This window comes from Paramisgurnus dabryanus, chromosome 8 (assembly GCF_030506205.2).
Source record: "Paramisgurnus dabryanus chromosome 8, PD_genome_1.1, whole genome shotgun sequence".
In the NCBI taxonomy this organism is placed as follows: Eukaryota; Metazoa; Chordata; class Actinopteri; order Cypriniformes; family Cobitidae; genus Paramisgurnus; species Paramisgurnus dabryanus.
Window position 1 is genome coordinate 31,021,216 of NC_133344.1, and position 18,883 is coordinate 31,040,098.

Below are 18,883 nucleotides of genomic sequence, written 5' to 3' on the forward strand. Positions count from 1 at the left end.
ATTTACTAAAAGATCAGCATAGAAAAATAAACATTACATATAAAATAAAATCATACCTGGCAACTCAAGACACACAGCAGTGCGGGAAGATCTGACTACAGAAAGCTTCCTTGAATTCCTTGCCACTATACTTTAAATACTGACCAGAACAAAGACATCGTAAAAAACTACAGTTTGTCCTGTGCCAAATGATCCTAAAGAACATCTGGTCAAAATAGCCAGAGGTGTCCTGGCAAAACCCCCACCTCTCAAAGAAATGCATCCTCTATCTAAACCCTTGAACCATCTTATTTTAGATATATAGAAATTAGACCTTTTTACTCATCGCACCATGACCTTTAAAATAATATTACACATGAATATGTATGTAAAACACAATCTTAGAACCCCATAATATGTATACATTACATTTCAGCAGATACTCAGTGATGTGAGCCAAAAGGCTAACAGTTCAAAAACCTTTGTGATGAATAGATGAAGACATCAAAGAGTTATATATATGAAGACCTCTTTCATCTACGGGTCCAATTTGGGTTAACAACACCCCCTGAGGTTTAATTGTTTTACAGTGTCTTTTCATAAATAAACTTAGTTTATCGGGTTAACAACACCACCTGAGGTTTAATTGTTTTACCGTGTCTCTTCCTGAATAAACTTAAAGTTGATGAATTATAATCCAGTACTACATACCCAAAGCTATTGTGTGTATAATGGCACCATTTTGTATTGCACTTGGAACACAAGTAGTGAGGTTGTCCGACGCCTCACCATCAGTGAGAAAAATGATTTCATCTCCTAATGCATCCAAATTGTCCTCTCTAAGTACCTGATGGTTTTGAAAGAGATACAGATCACTGACATTGAACATTTATACTGTACACATCACCAACAATACAAAATGTATTTGAATACAACTAACAGGGCACCTCTAAGCCTTTACTGAGGCCTTTACAGATGTATGTCCACCCGTCTGCTATGGTTGGCAATGATTCGATCAGCTCCTTTCTTGTGGTATCATTGTCAATATGAGTCAATTTTTTAAGAATGGAAGCTTCATCGCTAAAGGTTACGATTCCCACATAGGCTTGATCTTCAATGATGTACTGCAGGAAATGTGTGGCGGCTTGCCGCTGTCGAAGAATCCTAGCGCCCTTGAAAATGAATTCAAATTAAATGTGTATACTGTATACATTTATCATTGCAAAAAATAATTAAATTACATTTTTATTCTACATTTCAGTTTCATCAAATATTTTAAAAGCAACCTGACAGTACAAACTTGAATTATTGAGAATAAAAACATTTTCAACAGTAAGAACAAGTCATGTCCACTTTCTCCTCTGTTACAGGCAGTACAAGTGCGGTGCAGGTAAGTTTCCTCGCTTCCTCTCCACAGGCTTTCCAGCTTGAGACGACATACAGTAAGTACGATGCAGGTAAAGTTCTCTCTTTCTCTCTCTCTCACTTTCTCTCCACAGGCTGCGGCTGGGACACAAAGATCAGTTATTTGGACTGCTGATTTCTCTCACCTTTCCAGTTGGGACGACGTACAATAAGTACGGTACAGGAAAAAGTTTTCCTCATTCTCTTCCTCTCTCTCTCTCCACAGGCTGCGGGTGGGGCACAGAAAATCAGTTATTTATAACTGCTGGTTTTCTCTCACCTCTCCCGACTTGGGGCAACGTACAGTAAGTACGGTACGTGAAAAAGTTTTCCTCGTTCTCTTCCTCTCTCTTTCCACAGGCTGCCGACTATCACTACGGTAATTATCCACAGCAGGGCTCACTCACAACATAGGCCAGGTAATAACACAGCCTTTTCGTTCTCCCACGGCGAGGTTAGCGAAGGCGGGGGTTTTGCTGACAATACACACACAGCAGTACACAACACCACATCAAAGTGAAATTTCCACAGCATCACTGACTCACCCACCGCACTCAAAGTGAACACTTAGGACGCCCCGTCTTCCTTCACTTCACCGGGGTCCGTTAGACGGTGTTTAACACGGCCCAGTCGACGTTCACGTCGCTGTGATAGCCCAAGTTATCCTCCTCCGGCTCGCCCACCACGCTAGTTAGGGGTAGGGCCGTCCTCCTTTTCCTGGAGTCGTTTGCTACGAAACAGGTTAGCATGCAGTGTGTCTCAAACTCAATGTTTCATACTCACAGTCACTGTAAGATCTTCTCTGATGCTCTCCTTTTTTGATACACACAGGCGATTTCTTCCAGCCTCACAGAACAAAGCGTTTCTTCCCCCAACAGGGTTGCACAGCAGTTTCACTTGTATCACAATATCTTCACTATAGCAAACACTCACGCTAACTCTGCTTCTCCTTTGGTTTCGTTTCAGTTCCCAGTAGCCTCCGATCGTCTTCCAGCCACTATGGTTTACTTCGTCCCACACAGCCACGCCAGCTTCAGCCTGAGAGGAAAACAGCACACAACAGGCGCAACCAAACAGCACCAAACAAATCCTCTTCGGGGTGCTCCTTTAAAATGATCCACGGCCACCTTTCTTTCGCCTCCTGTGGCTCTGTCCTCTTTCCGCTCGCTTCCAGCGTATACCCGGATCAACAGAGCCTTCGGGCTCTTCAAAAGGTGCGTGTCTTTAATCTGCCCTAGGCAAAAAGGAGCTTTCCCCGTGTCGATCGCCTCCCTGAGTCTTCGGCGCTGACCGGTGCTGCTTACAACGCCTGTGGGGAGGCAGCTTCAGCCCTGCATGCCATGGCATTGCTGCAGGTTCACCAGGCTAAGGCTCTGAGGGGCAGGCAGTTCTCTGAACTGCGTGCGGCCACTGATCTGGCGCTTCGTGCGACCAAGGTCACCACACGCGTCGTCGGGTGTGCGATGTCTACCCTGGTAGTCCAGGAACGCCATCTCTGGCTGTGTCTGGCGGACATGAAGGATGCTGATAAGACCCGGCTCCTGAATGCTCCTGTTTCCCAGACCGGCCTGTTTGGCGAGACGGTCGAGTAGTTTGCCCAGCAATTCTCTGCGGCCAAGAAGCAGACTGAGGCCATAGCTCAAATCATGCCGCGTCAGAAGCGTCCTGCGCCTGCCCCGTCCACGTTGGCGCCTCAGCCTGCTCCTCGCCGAGGGCGTCCTGCGGCGGCCGCCTCCGTTCCTCCCCGGGGCTCTTCTAAGAAGCAAGGAACCGGTCGTCAGCAGCCCGCCCCGCCCGCTCTGAAGGGTGGAAAGAGGAGATCGAAGCGGCCCTGAGACGGGCGACCTAGAGATGGAGGGGATCGCTCTTCGGGAGATGGTGAAGGCACCACTCCCCCCACCGGAGGAGGGCCGGTTGGGGAATCCTTTGTTTCATTTTTCTGTTCCGCCGACTTTTCAGTTGGCAACCACACAGTCACAGAAAGAGCGAATTCCACTTTCAGCTCTAGGTCTTCAGATGAGCCCCGGAGACACGAGCGGGCTCATAACCCCCTATCGTTCTCCGACTCATCAGAGGAGTACGAGAGCTATGCATGGGCCCATAACCCATTGTCTTCCTCCCCCTTCGCCAGAGGGTGCATCGAGTGGCATGAGGTGTCTTCAGCAGAGCCTCCTTTACTCACCCACCCAGCAGCAGACTCAGGTGAGTGTTATCATGCACAACACTGCTGTCGGTGCGGCCAATACGCACACACCGGCGATCACCTCCGTTGCGCCCGCCGCGGGTACACCGATCGTGCCTTTAGTCCCTCTCGCACGATGTCTGGGGGCGTGGGAACAGCTTCCCAGCCCGTCGCGTTGGCTTTTAAGCACGATCCGTCTCGGCTATGCGATCCAATTTGCCCGCCGTCCCCCCAAATTCCCCGCCGTTCGTTTCACTGCGGTGAGAGCTGCCGATGCGCACGTCCTCCGTGCCGAGATCACTGTCCTATTGGCGAAGGACGCGATCGAGCCGGTCCCTCCAGCCGAGATGAGGTTGGGGTTTTACAGCCCTTACTTTATTTTACCCAAGAAAACCGGCGGCTTGCGACCGATCCTGGACCTGCGTTCGCTGAAACGTGCACTTCACAGAATGCCGTTCAAGATGCTGACGCCCAAGCGCATATTTCCATGCATTCGTCCAAACGATTGCTTCACATCTATCGACCTGAAGGACGCGTACTTTTACGTATCGATTCTCCCCCGGCACAGGCCGTTTCTCCGCTTTGCGTTCGAGGGGCGAGCATACCAGTACAAAGTCCTCCCATTCGGGCTCTCTCTGTCGCCCCGTGTATTCACCAAAGTAGTGGAGGGGGCTTTAAAACCCCTGAGAGAGAAAGGTGTGCGCATTCTCGCGTATTTAGACGATTGGTTCATAATAGCTCAAACACATCAGACGCTGTGCGATCACAGAGATTTAACTCTAGAACACCTCGCTCGTTTGGGTCTTCGGGTCAACTGGGTAAAGAGCAAGCTTTGCCCTGTGCAGAGAATCTCTTTTCTCGGGATGGAACTGGACTCGGTCGATTTGACAGCTCGTTTAACAGAAGCGCGTGTACAGTCGATTCTGACTTGCCTGAATACATTCAAGAGCAAGAGCGCGGTCCCGCTGAAACAATTTCAGAAGCTCCTGGGGCATATGGCAGCAGCTGCAGCTGTGACACCACTCGGGCTGCTGCATATGCGACCGCTTCAGCATTGGCTTCACGACTGAGTCCCGAGGAGAGCGTGGCTGCGCGGCATTCACCGTGTTGTCATTACACCTGCGTGTCGTCGCACTTTCACACCGTGGGCAGACCATGCGTTTCTCCGAGCCGGTGTGCCTCTGAGACAGGTCTCAAGGCATGCAATAGTATGCACAGATGCTTCGGACACGGGGTGGGGGGCCACGTACGATGGGCTTGCGGCTTCGGGGATCTGGACGGCACCCCAGCTGCATTGGCACATAAATTGCCGAGAAATGTGGGCTGTATATCTTGCGCTCGTCCGTTTCAGCAACGAGTTACGGGGCAAAGATGTATTAGTTCGCACAGACAATACTGCGACCGTTGTGTACATCAATCGTCAAGGCGGTTTACGCTCTCGTCACCTGTCGCATCTCGCCCGTCACCTCCTCACTTGGAGTCAGAAGAATTTGAGGTCTCTTCGTGCCATTTACATTCCGGGCACGCTCAATGTAGAGGCGGATGCGCTCTCTCGGGTTGCGCGTCCCGGCGAATGGCGACTCCACCCCATAGCGGTTCAGCAGATTTGGAGACGTTTTGGCAAAGCGCAGATAGATCTGTTTGCTTCCCCAGAGACGGCCCATTGTCGCCTATTCTATTCACTAGCCAATGACTCGCTCGGCGTGGCTGCATTGGCACACAGCTAGCCGCGAAACATGCGCAAATACGCGTTCCCTCCGGTGAGCCTCATTGCGCAAACCCTATGCAAGATCCGGGAGGACAAGGAGAGCGTGCTGTTGGTGGCACCGTATTGAACAACCAGGAGTCATCCATTCAACCTTCTTAGGGGATGGCTTCCGCAGTGTTCTAGCTCCGCTCAGTTTAGACGCTTCCCCAGTTCGCTGGTTCACTATCGTGGGTTAAGGAACAGGTAGTGACCGGCCTTCTGCATTACGCCTTAGGTTCCGCCCCTTATGTGGAGGGCGGAGGGCTTTTGCAGGCACTGGAAGGGTTCAGCTGCAGTGGCATTTTGGTAGGGATTCCCAATTTGTCGGTCACGACGTGACGTTGTAGTGACCGACTGAAAGGGAACGTCTCGGTTACGTATGTAACCCTCGTTCCCTGAAGGAAGGGAACAGAGACGTCCCGTCCCGTCGCCACAGTTTGCTGTTCCATTGCTGTTTTTAGGTCGGGTACTGTTGCTCGGCTTCTCAGCAATAATATAGCTGATTTGGTATTGTGCACCTGCGGCTTATATACGCACCTGGTGGGGTGGCGCCGGCATTATGCAAATACCTGCATGCCAAGTTCTTTGCCGTTTTCATCGTTTCTCGAAGTAGATAGGTCACCCGCGGAGAGGTTCCCAATTCATCGGTCACGACGTGACGTCTCCGTTCCCTTCCTTCAGGGAACGAGGGTTACATACGTAACCGAGACGTTTTGGCCACAATCCTACATACTGTTCCTTTAAATTATTTCTCGCAGAACCTGCTCCTGAACCCTTCTGGATTCAGGTCTCAATAAATAATGTTATTGATTTTAGTACTGAACATATATTAATTAACAAAAGGTTTAAACTTACAGCAGTAAGCAGTTACAATATAGAAAAGTATAAACTGCATTACTGCAAGCTACAAGTTGAATATGGCAGTATTAAAGATTAGTCTGCTGGCCTCTGTTACTGCAGCTGATTAGCGGTGTCAGGTTACAAATGAGTGTGCGTCAGTCGAAGCACCGTGATGCGCTATTATCAGATTGGCACACATGCAATTGAACATACATTTGAACAAATATGGCATAAATATTTATTTAAATAAATTTACATTCATATTAAATTGAAAATAATCCTTTGAATTATCGATTTTGTGTGGATTATAGCTGCTTTCCCAAGGTTATTATGAAGCTTTAATGAGGTACATTTAACCAAATAAAACTCAAACATATTTACAACATTGACAGATGTCACTTACTTGAATATATATATACACCACAAAAGAAAGTAAACTTTAAGTATGAAATGATAACAGGAGCAGACTCCGTGTATCTCGTTGCTGAAGCTGCTGAACTGAAACCTTAGCACATGCGCCAGACAAGATCAACAGATTGAACTCGCACATGCATTTTGTACAATGTGCTTTAAATGTATGATTTTCTTATGCATCTTTGCGTAGTTCTAATGTCATATAAAAATACTATCATCATCATTTACTGATTTTATTGATTTATTCCTAAATGTCAGTTTCCACTTTCTCTCACATACCCCTGCACTACCCATAGGGGTACGCGTACCCCCATACGGATTTACATATCATGGTTAAAAACAGCTTTCTGGAGCTACACATGCAAACCGGTGACAAAATAACACGGTACTTGTCAGCTCTGTCAAAGGGTTGCATGCTAAAGATGCTGTCATAGTTTGGAATGCAAATGTAGTCACGGCTCGAAGAAAATCACTTAGTTACTTTCTTCTGCGTTACTTTGCCCTGATTTTCCCCTAATAATGCAATGTGTATTTCAGCTGACTCCCAAGGGATAAAAAACTCATATAAGAGAAAAACTCATGAAGAAAAGTAATTGGTAGAAAAAACCTTTGAAAGAGAGTCAGACATAGCTGATCCTATAAGAGATTACCCCTTACTGCTGATTGGCTACAAGTGTGTTTTGGTAGTCGGCCCAACTCCCTTTTCCAAAGCGTTTTTCAAACATTGTGCACTTTAATTGGAATGTACAAAATGAGATTATCTCGTTTTGGAACCAAACTCTTCATATTATAAAAATATGTGAATTAAAAGTTTTAATAATTTAAAATAAAAGTTACGTACCTCCATGCTTCCCGAGACATCAAGGATGAGACAAACGACACGCTTCATTCTCTGTACAACAGTGAAAGTTGGTGCTGGTGGAGCAGATTGCAGCGGTTGCAGAGATTGAATGGCAGCGCTGTCCACAGAATCCTCAAATATCACTAACCATGTAGCTCTGTTACCACATTTCTCATTTTGTAGGTTTGGGGCTGCAGCATTGTGCTCATTTTCTCTGCAAAAAGCAACTTCCTGGAAAATATGGTCATATTTCTGGCTTCATTGCAAATATCAAAACTTCTATTTTGCATTTTCCAAAACTAATATGCTTATCATTAAAAATGCTGTAGTTATGCAGCTGTTTACCAGTAACGTATTGTAGATTTAAATACTGGCAACAGATTGTTCAAAGTTAAATAAACATTAAACATTAACAAGTCTTTGTCTTTACCGAATAAAACTATAAAATATCAGCCTCATGCATTTTTTTCCTTCAAATTGGTTCCCAGAATGCTTTGCATGAGGCTGTTATTTTTTTATCTTTTTTGTAAAAACTTGTTAATGTTTACTGTTCATTTAACTTTGAACAAACTGTTAACATACATTTAAATCTACAGTAAGTTACTGGCAAACAGCTGCCAGTAATACTGTACACTGTAAACAATGCTTTGCTATAAAGTTGACATATTTCAACAACTTCTAATAAATAATAGTAGTTGAAATGACTTAAAAAAATTAAGGCAGCAAATGTTTTCCACTGTTTTTCCACTGAAAGTTTTAACAGTGTACACATTATGTTATCATAGCAATTTAAGTGAAATCACTTCATGTTTCAGGTGAAAATCTTCAGCTGTGACAATAAAAATGTACTAAACTTCTTGACCACAACTCATATTTGTTGTCAAATCATGCATGAATCCACTTAGTAAATAAATTATGGAGCTTTTTGTGCTTTGATTTTTGTTAGTACTACTATACCCACCTCTGATTGCTGGCCCGCGATGTGTTTGCTACATCTATAAATAAACAAGAAGACAATTCTGCTCATACTTCAAATCAGCAGCAACAACGTTTATATTTGTAATGAGATAATGGTTTTTGACCTTGTAGCCTGAACTCCATTAGAAAAATTGAATGGATTTTCTTCATTGTAATCATTGTAGACCCCCCATCTCAGATGAGCCCATTCATGCACCAAGACCCTTCCTATAAACAAAACAGTCCACCAAATGAAACAAGACTGCTGCATAAATGTGTAGTTGTTTTTATAATTCCATGATAAATGTTAACATTAGAGACCTCTAGAACCGTAGAAGTGATCATCATTTAGGAAAAAGTCTGGAGTAAAGTGAATGTACTCATTCTCCGATCCACAATCTTCATACTGCTTTGTGTACGGAGCATCACCATATCCTGGATTAGCTTTATCAATTCTTATGCCAGCCTGCATATGATGCAAAAATGTAATTTAAATGAAGTGATTTAACATTTTGTGCAAATACGACTAAAACATGATTTTTACCTTCTCGTAGGATTCTGTTGTGGCTTTGGTAAAATCCTTACTGCTCCAATGAGGTGGAACTAGTATTGTAACATTTCTAAAATAGACCATGTTGTCCATTGCTTCAAACAGATGCATCGAACCTTCAGTGAACATGTCCTGTTCAGATAAATGAGAAAATGATAAAACAATGCCAATCTTCTTCTCCACTTCGTGCTGCATTACCACCTTGGTGGTGCATTATTTTCAAATAATTCAACGACCCATTTTTCCTTGCACAAGTATTACACCTATTATTTTTATTATCAGCCTCTAAAAAGAACAGATAAGGTGCAAAAAAAGATGTATATTCACCTTTATTCTTTCAATGAGTGCGTTGTCCTGTGGTACTCCTGAACTGATTGCAACCACAATATCAGTGTATCCATTTCCCTCCAGTTGGATTCCAGTGCAGGAGGATGACAGGAGCATCCACAAGACAATCAATCTCGAGTCCATTGCTGTAGATTAATTATACTTGCAGTATTTTAGGTGATGATCAGCACAAATACTGTTCTTATAGGCCTCAACACCCCTCCCACCCAAGGTGTAAGAGGTTTCAGAATGACGTAGAAAAATCTTAATCATCTACAGAGTAGCCCGTTTTACATAATTGTATAAACCACCCTGTGGTATTTACTTAGCTAACGTGCGCTAACACTGAGCAATATAGTTTTACAGAATTTAATAATATTTGTTAATATTAGTGGGTTCATTGTACATTAACCAATGTTAACATTAGATTTTAAAAATGTATTAGTAAATTGTGAAATTAACATGAATTAAGATTGATAAATCCTGTAGAAGTATTGTACACTTTTAGTTCAAGTTTATCAAATGCACTAATGCACTGTTAACAAATACAACCTTATTAAAACAAAAAAGTATAGAGATTCACTTCTACAATTTTTATTTATTTAGAATAAGTAACATTTCAAAAAGGGTAGAATCATTCTCCTGAATTTACATATTGTATAATACATTTTGGGCCGGTGTCCTGCAGAGTTTAGCTAAAACTTCGCTCACCACACCTGCCTCAAAGTATCTAGGCTGTTTCTCAATTCTAAGAACGCAAAGAACGGACTTGCATTCTCGTGGAGATTGGTTGCCAGGCAACCTTGGAAGAACGAACTCAGAAGGTCGCGAGAACACAGAACGCACTTGTGAGAACTGAGATCTCACAAGACCTCATCAGATTTCAACGCGCAAGTCTGTACTCTGCCCTCCAACCGAAAAACATGCGAGCCTACTCAATAAACTTTATGATATGCAAACTTTTATAAAGAAAAACGTTTGTTTACATATAAACACACATTCCTAGACAGTGCAAACATTGCATTTCAAATATGTTTGTGATATGTTTGATAAACTGTAATTAAATAAAGGTTGTATTGAGCTGCACTCTGATTGATTGATTCGTTGTTATGGAGTTAATAAATCATAATTTTTAATTTTGTTGTCATCAATTAAATGTTTCATAATAGTGACTTTACTAGGATTTCTTTAGTCCATGCAACATTTAAATTGTCAATTTTACACAAACTTTATTAGTAAATACAACTTACATTTTATTTGTTGACATTACTTAACAACGCTATGTGGAACCCACTTGACGAAGTTTTTTTTAAAGTAAATCCAACTTTTGATTTTTTTGAGCGCAGATGCATTGGTTATAGAGTTAATTTGATCAATACCACATTTTCAATGACCTTGTTCTTCTAATAGAGAAATTTAGTTTTCAATTTTTAACTAAGCTTTTATAATTCGTTAAAGTGAAGTATAAGAAGAAAAGTTTTTGTTTTGATGTCACTGATAGTATATTATTTTACTCACTCAAACCCCAAATCTTCCTTATCAAAAATCCACCACATGCTGTATGTGTTTGTTTATCATGAATGTAGACCATGTATGGGCGGCTGTGTGGAATGGACTCCTTACCGTTATTTCCTCTTATTTTAAGACTTTTAAAACTATTTAAACGGTTTTGAGAAACTGTTATTAGTGTAATCTGATTACCTGGGGTGCAGGTGTGCAGCAGTAGCAGTGTAGTTATGAACCAAAAGATGCTCATTGTAGTCACTGTTCAGTCCAGCGATGTGTGAAGCACAGTGATGTCGTCTTCTGCTTTAAATACAGAGTCAAGGGTCTCCGACCAGGAAGATAAAGCTGGAAATTAATCCATGCACCAAATTCAGATCAGTTTATTTCATTTAACATTGAAAAGTGCTGATCTTCAGCGTTTGCTGATTTATCATGAAGTAACCACATGGTGATAAGACCAAACATGCATGCTTATGTCAGCGATACCCAATCTGTCTCCTGGAAGATCACTGACCAAACCTAATCTGATCCAGACATATCTGCCAGTAATGTTTAATCTCACAGATCTTTATTAACTGATCGAATTTAAGAGTTTTTTTCTGTTCTTGTAACTGCAGTGGAGTAAAATGATACTGAAATAAGATAAGTCAAGATCTGATGAGATGTGCCTGTATGTGTCATTTATTAAAGAGATCCATAAAATGTTGATTATTTTAACTTAATTTCTTTATTTATTAAGAAAGTAATATATTACTTTTTTGCATCTTCTGTATAATAAAAAAACCTTTTTATTTTTCAGTCTATAATGTTGAACATGCTGCTAGTTTGGAGGTGGAAGCAAAACTTTTGTGATGTAAACAGCGCTGTTTCATGGCACTGATGGTAAAATGTGTATTTGCTGATAGCATTAAATCAATAATTTTTTTAGGTTAAAACTAAATTGACATTAACAAGACACCGAACACTGCTTTGGTATAAAGACCAGAATACATGCTTGGAAAAAAAATCTGGAAGTTCTGTTTGTGTGTGTGTTGTCTATAAACAGGGATGGATTAAGACAAAAAATCAGCCAACAAAAAAAATACAAATATACTAAATAAAATAATTAAATGAATACATATTTACAATGAGCACTTAACTCAAATAACTAGGGCGTAATATTTGAGCAAGTGCAGAACCAATTCAAATGACAACACTGTACTGTATGTTTATAAACTTCTTGTGGAGTTTTGGGTGGGAGTGAAGTTTTTACTGATCTACACTCTTAGAACGAATGTGTTATAAAACACATTAAAGTTGATTCTGGGACAACACATTAAATGTGTTTTCCCGGAATCCACCCATCTCTGTGTTATTATTGAAACAACACATTTTGTGTTACTTTTAACACAACTTGTGTTATATTTTAACACAAAATCAACACAAAGCGACACATAATGTGTTAAAAGCTTAATGCACAAAGATGTGTAAATCCTTTCTAAGAGTGTATCCTAACGGCGCATTCACACGGGGCGTAAGCGTTGACGCTTCCCATTCACTTTTAATGGGTGATGTCAAGCGTTGGCGAACTGAATTGTGGATCCGTCGGCGCCGCGTCAGTGCCGTTGCTCGCGGCAGAAGTTGAACATTTCTCAACCTTTCAAGCGGCAACGCGTGCGTCAGCCAATCATATTATGCAAATAACCTAGGCAGAGCCAGCCAATTACATTTATGAAAGACCGGAGCTTGTGTTGCGGCCACAGTGACGCGGCGCCGACGGATCCACAATTCAGTTCGCCAACGCTTGACGTAACCCATTAAAAGTGAATGGGAAGTGACAACGCTTACGCCCCTTGTGAATGCGCTGTAATAGAGTTCTGTTTGATTGAGATCAGGTGTTGATGTTCACAGTGAACTTTTAGGGGTGGTTTCACGGACCGGGATTAGCTTAAGCCAGGACTAGACCTTAGTTTAAATAGGAAATATAACGTTCCGCCCTATATAGTCACCAGGGGCGTCGCTAGACCCCTTTTACTGGGGCACGTGCCCCAGTGTAAATCTTCTGTGCCCCGGTGTAAATCTCAAGTTTAAATTTTAGCAGTTAAGTAGTGTACAATCGCGGAAAAAACTGATCTTTATGCAAAGTAGTTACCCAATTTAGGCTTGTAAAAGCGACGAAGCAGTCGCATTGACGCGTGAACGCACGTATCCATGGCCGCGCGCATTTGCGTTCACCGCGCACAACCGCATTCAAAAGGACGCGTGCACGCACGTATCCATGGCCGCGCGCGTTTGCGTTCACCGCGCACAACCGCATTCAAAGGTGACGCAAAGCGAGTGCTTATGAAAGCATAGCAAAACTAAAGTAAGTTTCTAAATAATAATGCTAATCTTATTTTGACTCGATCATTATTGGCTTCTGTAGATGTACATCAGAAATGTTTTGTGCAAAGCAGGGAAAGGGAAGAAGAAAGGAGAGATGATGAGTTTAAGGGCATCCTCACCCTGTCAGGTCTCAAACAGAGGAAAAATCTCAGGAAAACCTCTGTCAAGTTTATAGAATTGCATCCTTGCTGAGAAAATCAACAGATGTATGTGATATACTGTTCTGTATTTTGAGATATGAAATTAATATTTAGTTTACGAATATTTAACTCTAGGACACTAACTTACATAAGCAGTAACTATGACTGAGATTATTTAGTATAGTTTTTTTTTTTATATTCTTGTAAAAATAAGTTAATAATCATTGCTATCATTGTATAATGTAGAAAATATTTCTCTGCTGTCATTATTTCCAAACATGTTATGCCATTTATGCCTCCAAACATGTTAATAATGTTAGGTATGATGAAGATTACACTTGTATGTATCTTTCGCAGTAACTGTTGCACTAGAATAGTGGGTTAAGCAAGGACATTGTATAGAAGCTTTCAAAAAAAAGTCAGCAAAAAAATTGGGGGCCTGTGCCCCAGTAGAGCTTTATGTCTAGCAACGCCCCTGATAGTCACCCTGTGACATCTATACCGATATGGTATTTTATAACATGAACTAACCATGAGCAGTACATTTGTTACTGTATTTGTAAATTTTTGTTAACATTAGTTAAAAAAAATACACCTGACCATAGTTTGTTCATGTTAGTGTCACAAGGTGACGATCTTTTGGGCGGAACCAAAAGTCGGGAAACTTTGGTTCCGCCCGGATGTTTCCGCCCAGACCGGGAAGAGGAAACACCGGACATCCGGTAGCATCGCGAGGGCTGTAATCAGCGAAATCAAGCACAGCTGTGCATGTTTAAGAGGAACGCTGGTTGATTGGAGGGTTACAGCACACAGAGGAGTATTTAAGAGCAGTGTAAATCACAGTTTGGTTGTGTAGTGTGTGAGTTGAGGTACGGAGCTGTGCTCGTCCGTTACACGTTGGCAGTTGGTTGCACTTTCTCTCTTTCTCTCTCGTAGTTCTCTGTGGATGTTACCGTAGAGGAAACCCTGTGGGTAGAAGACAACAACGGTGATTGTGACACGCTTGGAGTAACCAAGGAGGAAGGAAACGAAGCAGTTTGTAAACTAATCATCAAGAGGATCGCTGTGAGTATTGGCTCTGGATAACTGAAGCATAACTATTAACCTGTGTATTATCGAACGCCTCCAGCAGGCGGCCCTACCCCTGACTCAGCGTGGTAGGTGGGCCGCAGGAATAAGTGGATCCAGTAGCCATAGCAACAGAACCAAAAGCTCCGGCCGTGGTACCATCGCCCCCATTTGACCTTAGTGAAGAGGAGGACGTTGGGCGTCTCGTGTGTACACTTGTAGTGTGGGGGGGTGAGTCCATGTCATTTGAAAACTTTTCACGTTGAAGTGGTGCTGTGTATTTGCTGTGGGTTGCTGTGCAAGTGCTGTGTGTCTTGTCAGACGTACCCCGCATCACCCCTTCTGCTAAGGCGAGACGGAGAGGCTGACGGTTGTGAGTAACATCCATTATTGTACGCTGTGTGCGATTCAAGTGTAAAGTGACGGTGTGGGTTTTTTTGGAAGTCGCCCGTCTGGTGTGTCGACAGTTGCAGAGTGTGGCGGTGAAGATTGGGAAGCTGGCAGTGCGTGTGTGAGTACAACCACGAACCTGTATATTGCTACTTTACCTGTGTGTTCTATCTTGTGGCAGAGTGAGAGGCGAAGGAGTTCCGCCGCCCCGTGGTCTCTACAAAGGGGCGCCCCTGTCCGGCATTCGATCGGCCTACGGGCATTGAGGATAGGGCAGCGCTCGGCCCAGTGAGACGGTGTGACGTTCGCCCCCTGCTGACCCAGCGCATCCGCCGAGAGGGTTTTTGCCCCCGGCGCCCCCTAGGGAAACCATCGTCGTTCGCCTTTCTGTGCAGGCCAGCTGTCGTAAGCCCGCCCCTGTATATTGTCGACCAGAACGTCAGTAGAACGAACTGTGGACAGTCACACATGCCCGAGCTGTAAACAGCAGAGAGGTGAGAAGTATCCAAGTTGCACTAACTGTGTTGTTGTGTCCAAGCTGCCTGTAAAGGAAGAGAGAACGAGAGTGAACGTCAGTAGAACGAACTGTGGACAGTCACACATGTCCGAGCTGTAAACAGCGGAGAGGTGAGAAGTATCCAAGTTGCACTAACTGTGTTGCTGTGTCCAAGCTGCCTGTAAAGGAAGAGAGAACGAGAGTGAACGTCAGTAGAACGAACTGTGGACAGTCACACATGCCCGAGCTGTAAACAGCAGAGAGGTGAGAAGTATTCAAGCGCACTAACTGTGTTGTTGTGTCCAAGCTGCCTGTGAAGGAAGAGAGAACGAGAGTGAACGTCAGTAGAACGAACTGTGGACAGTCACACATGCCCGAGCTGTAAACAGCAGAGAGGTGAGAAGTATCCAAGTTGCACTAACTGTGTTGTTGTGTCCAAGCTGCCTGTAAAGGAAGAGAGAACGAGAGTGAACGTCAGTAGAACGAACTGTGGACAGTCACACATGTCCGAGCTGTAAACAGCGGAGAGGTGAGAAGTATCCAAGTTGCACTAACTGTGTTGTTGTGTCCAAGCTGCCTGTAAAGAGAGAGAAAAGACGGGAGTGGATGTTAGGAGAGTGACCTGTGGAAAAAGAACCATACTTACCAAGAACTAGCAGCAAACCGACAGGTGAGGACGATCCCAGTCCAGGTTAAACGAGTCTTCGTGTCTCCGTCGAAGCCTGTGGAAGGAAACACAAAGTGGAGTGAGCAGTGAAGTATTGGGCCGACGTGACACAGGTACCGCAGATAGAGAGCGAGATAAACCCCAAGTTCACACTATTTGTCTTTGCCTCCAGGAGAGAAGAGGAGGGCGCCACGGATAGCGGAGTTGGCAGGAGCCTGTGTTCCCGGCCCACTCCCCCCTATATTTTGGTCCCCAGCCCCTGGGACTTCCGTTGCCCCCTTTCTGCCACCTTCCCGTGCTGTGGTCTGCCTGGAAGGCAGAGAGGAAGTTAGTTTTAATTGCCCCTTCCCCATTCCCCCAGTTATTTTAAATATTTAAATAAAGTTTGTTTTAATACTTACCTGCTCTCGTGTTGTTTGGTCATTGGGTTGGCTTTGGGGACCTCCTCGAGGTGGAAGTTGAGAAGGGGCGTGGCTTTAGGTTTAGTAGCCAGCCCCTAGCCGTGACATTAGTTTGCAGTGCATTAACTAATGTTAACAATATTTGAATAATGTATTAGTAAATATTTAAATGAACATTAACAAAGATTTAAAAAATGCTTTAGAAGTGCAATTCATTAGTTCATGTTAACTAATGTAGTAAACTTATGTTAACAAATTAACCTTATTGTAGTGTTACTCAATTATTTGTTAATTATATTAAAATAAGTAGATCAATTTTTACTGTTCTTATTTATATTCCATTGCAACTTTAAACAGGTCTAAGGAGTTTGTTGTTTTTATGACCTACGTTAGCCGGTGTCATGAGCAATTTGGTCCCCCCAAGCAATTCGGTCCCCCCTAGGACCCCCGCGTGATTCCATTGGCTGGAAAAACTCCTCATGGGTAGTTTTCTTAGCGCCTTATTACAATTCCTACCAAATCGCGTTATGATTTATGTAGTTAGAACGTTGTTAAAATTAGTATATATAAGTAGTATATAAATGAGGCTATAGGTTTGACTCTCGCCTGGGCATTAAGATATGCAAGTTTTTCATCAACAATATCTGCGTGAAACATAAACATGATATCTACCGACTCGACAGTTTCAGCACGTCATCTACAGAGAGTCTGCTTTATTAACTGCTTTCCGTTTGCTCCGCGTGAGCTAAATTTTTTTAGACATATTTTCGACCAAGGAACACACAGAATATAATATAAGTTATTATGGATAGCATTTAAGCTTGTTCTGAAATGATGAAAAAAGCCAAATGACTAAAAATTATCTCTCCAACTTAATTTCATAGATACAAATTAAAAATGTCCTATATTAATATGTATTGCCTTCTGTATTGCATTCGTTCTGTACACGTGCACAAATACTGCATAATTGAAAATTTGTTTAAGACACTGCTGTGTTATGTATTGACAGATTCTTTGTAAATTTGCACTTAACAAGCCTAAACAACCTCAGTGCATCTCGTTGTTCTGGATTTAAATAATTATTTTATTTTAATAAACAAAGGGTTATGTATACAACGCTATTGAGCCACCCGAAATCACCGCAAATGAAATTCCTTTACCACGACAGCCCCACCTAAACTTAGAGATCGCAAATATTGACAGTTCTGCATATTTTTTTTATTAATCACCAAGATGGACGAAAGAGACTGATTAGAAGTTTAAAATCAGAAACATACTAATAAAGCCCTCAAGTTTCACCATGAAAGCCAAAAAAATCGGAGGGATGTGTCTCTGTATGTGCGCTTCACAGCTGCAGTGCGAGAGGCACAGAAACTGAGAAAAAAATAAATAAAAAAGGCGCACTGGTAACAAATGCTGGCCAAATTACAGAGATGCCAATTCGCACGGGACTAATATTATCAGAGGACCTCGGTGTTCGGCGAAATATGGTAGGTCATTTGCGGAGGAATTTTCACTTTACAAATTACAGACATGGCCGATTCGCACGGGATTAAGATCACAGACAACCTCCGTAATTATTACAAATCACTAGAGGTCACCAGGTAATACTAATCCCGTGCGAATAGGGCTTTTGACGTGGAAGTGCTTAGCGCCGCGTCAGGGTCTGAACAGACGCACTTGTGCTTGTCTGATTGCCGCAGGTCTTTGGAAAACTATTTTAAGCCATTTGCTGCTTGAAAAGAAATTAAACATTGACAGGACGCTCTTTTATATGTCAATGGAATTAATTAGGCATCATTTAAAGACAAAGATCTGAAATTGCTCAGTTGAGCACAACTTCAAGATCATTTGCGATTTTTAGATTTCCCATCTGAAAGAAAGGGGTACGTGCGTTTTTTGTTATAAATGATTGTAAGATCAAATGTAGGATGGTTTCTACGCAGCATTTTATAAATAAGGCCTCTGATGTCTAAGACCTTTATTCTCATCTATAATATTTTTGGAAGTTCTCCCGCTCTCTCTACCTCTCATCTCTTTTTGTGGTTTTGACGTGAGATGACTTAACATGGGGCTGCGTAAGCCCATTGATTAACTGAGCGAATGGTGACATAAAATGATTGATGGGTTATGCAAATGAGTGGTAAAAACCCGATCGTGCATTTTGTATTTTGTCACAGGTGCCCCGCACATGCGCGAGTACTTGTAAAACGGAGTCTGGAGCTGTTGGTGCACCCCATTGTCTGGTGCCTCAGGGCACTCCCCCAACCACGTCTATGGATAATCCGGCCCTGGATTTAAGGTGTAAGGCTATTCAACAGAAACCAGTATAATGTATTTTGATAAAAACCTCATAAGCTATTGAAAATGTAGCAAACATCAGACGATTGTACATAATCAACTGCATGATTGTACCAAAGCATTTGCAATTTCATATTGGTAAATGAAAACAACAGAGTTTATATTGCAGGAAGCAAAAGCAATTCTTAAGAATGCTGAATGCTATAAAGAATTTATTTGCTACAGAGCCACCACCGCATCCAAAAGGTGGTGACGTCTTCAAAGTTTAAAATCAGATCATTGTAACTTAGACCTTCACTATAACCATTT

At 42.6% G+C, this 18,883-nt stretch overlaps 2 protein-coding genes across 2 annotated transcripts in view; both read right to left on the bottom strand.

Moving 5' to 3' along the window:
• The window catches only part of LOC135770271 (calcium-activated chloride channel regulator 3A-1-like), a 30,139-nt gene extending 20,747 nt beyond the window's left edge, over window positions 1-9,392 (bottom strand). Inside the window, exons 1-9 of the mRNA XM_073815578.1 lie at window positions 9,242-9,392; window positions 8,909-9,046; window positions 8,686-8,830; window positions 8,490-8,592; window positions 8,369-8,402; window positions 7,408-7,638; window positions 2,167-2,421; window positions 927-1,151; window positions 691-826 (exon numbers count right to left, since the gene is read on the bottom strand). Of these exons, the coding sequence (XP_073671679.1) occupies window positions 691-826; window positions 927-1,151; window positions 2,167-2,421; window positions 7,408-7,638; window positions 8,369-8,402; window positions 8,490-8,592; window positions 8,686-8,830; window positions 8,909-9,046; window positions 9,242-9,385 (1,411 nt within the window). The 5' untranslated portion in view covers window positions 9,386-9,392. The remainder of the gene's footprint in view (window positions 1-690; window positions 827-926; window positions 1,152-2,166; window positions 2,422-7,407; window positions 7,639-8,368; window positions 8,403-8,489; window positions 8,593-8,685; window positions 8,831-8,908; window positions 9,047-9,241) is intronic.
• The window catches only part of LOC135771337 (calcium-activated chloride channel regulator 3A-1-like), a 62,608-nt gene that overhangs the window by 25,244 nt on the left and 18,481 nt on the right, over window positions 1-18,883 (bottom strand). The gene's annotated exons all lie outside the window — the stretch shown is intronic.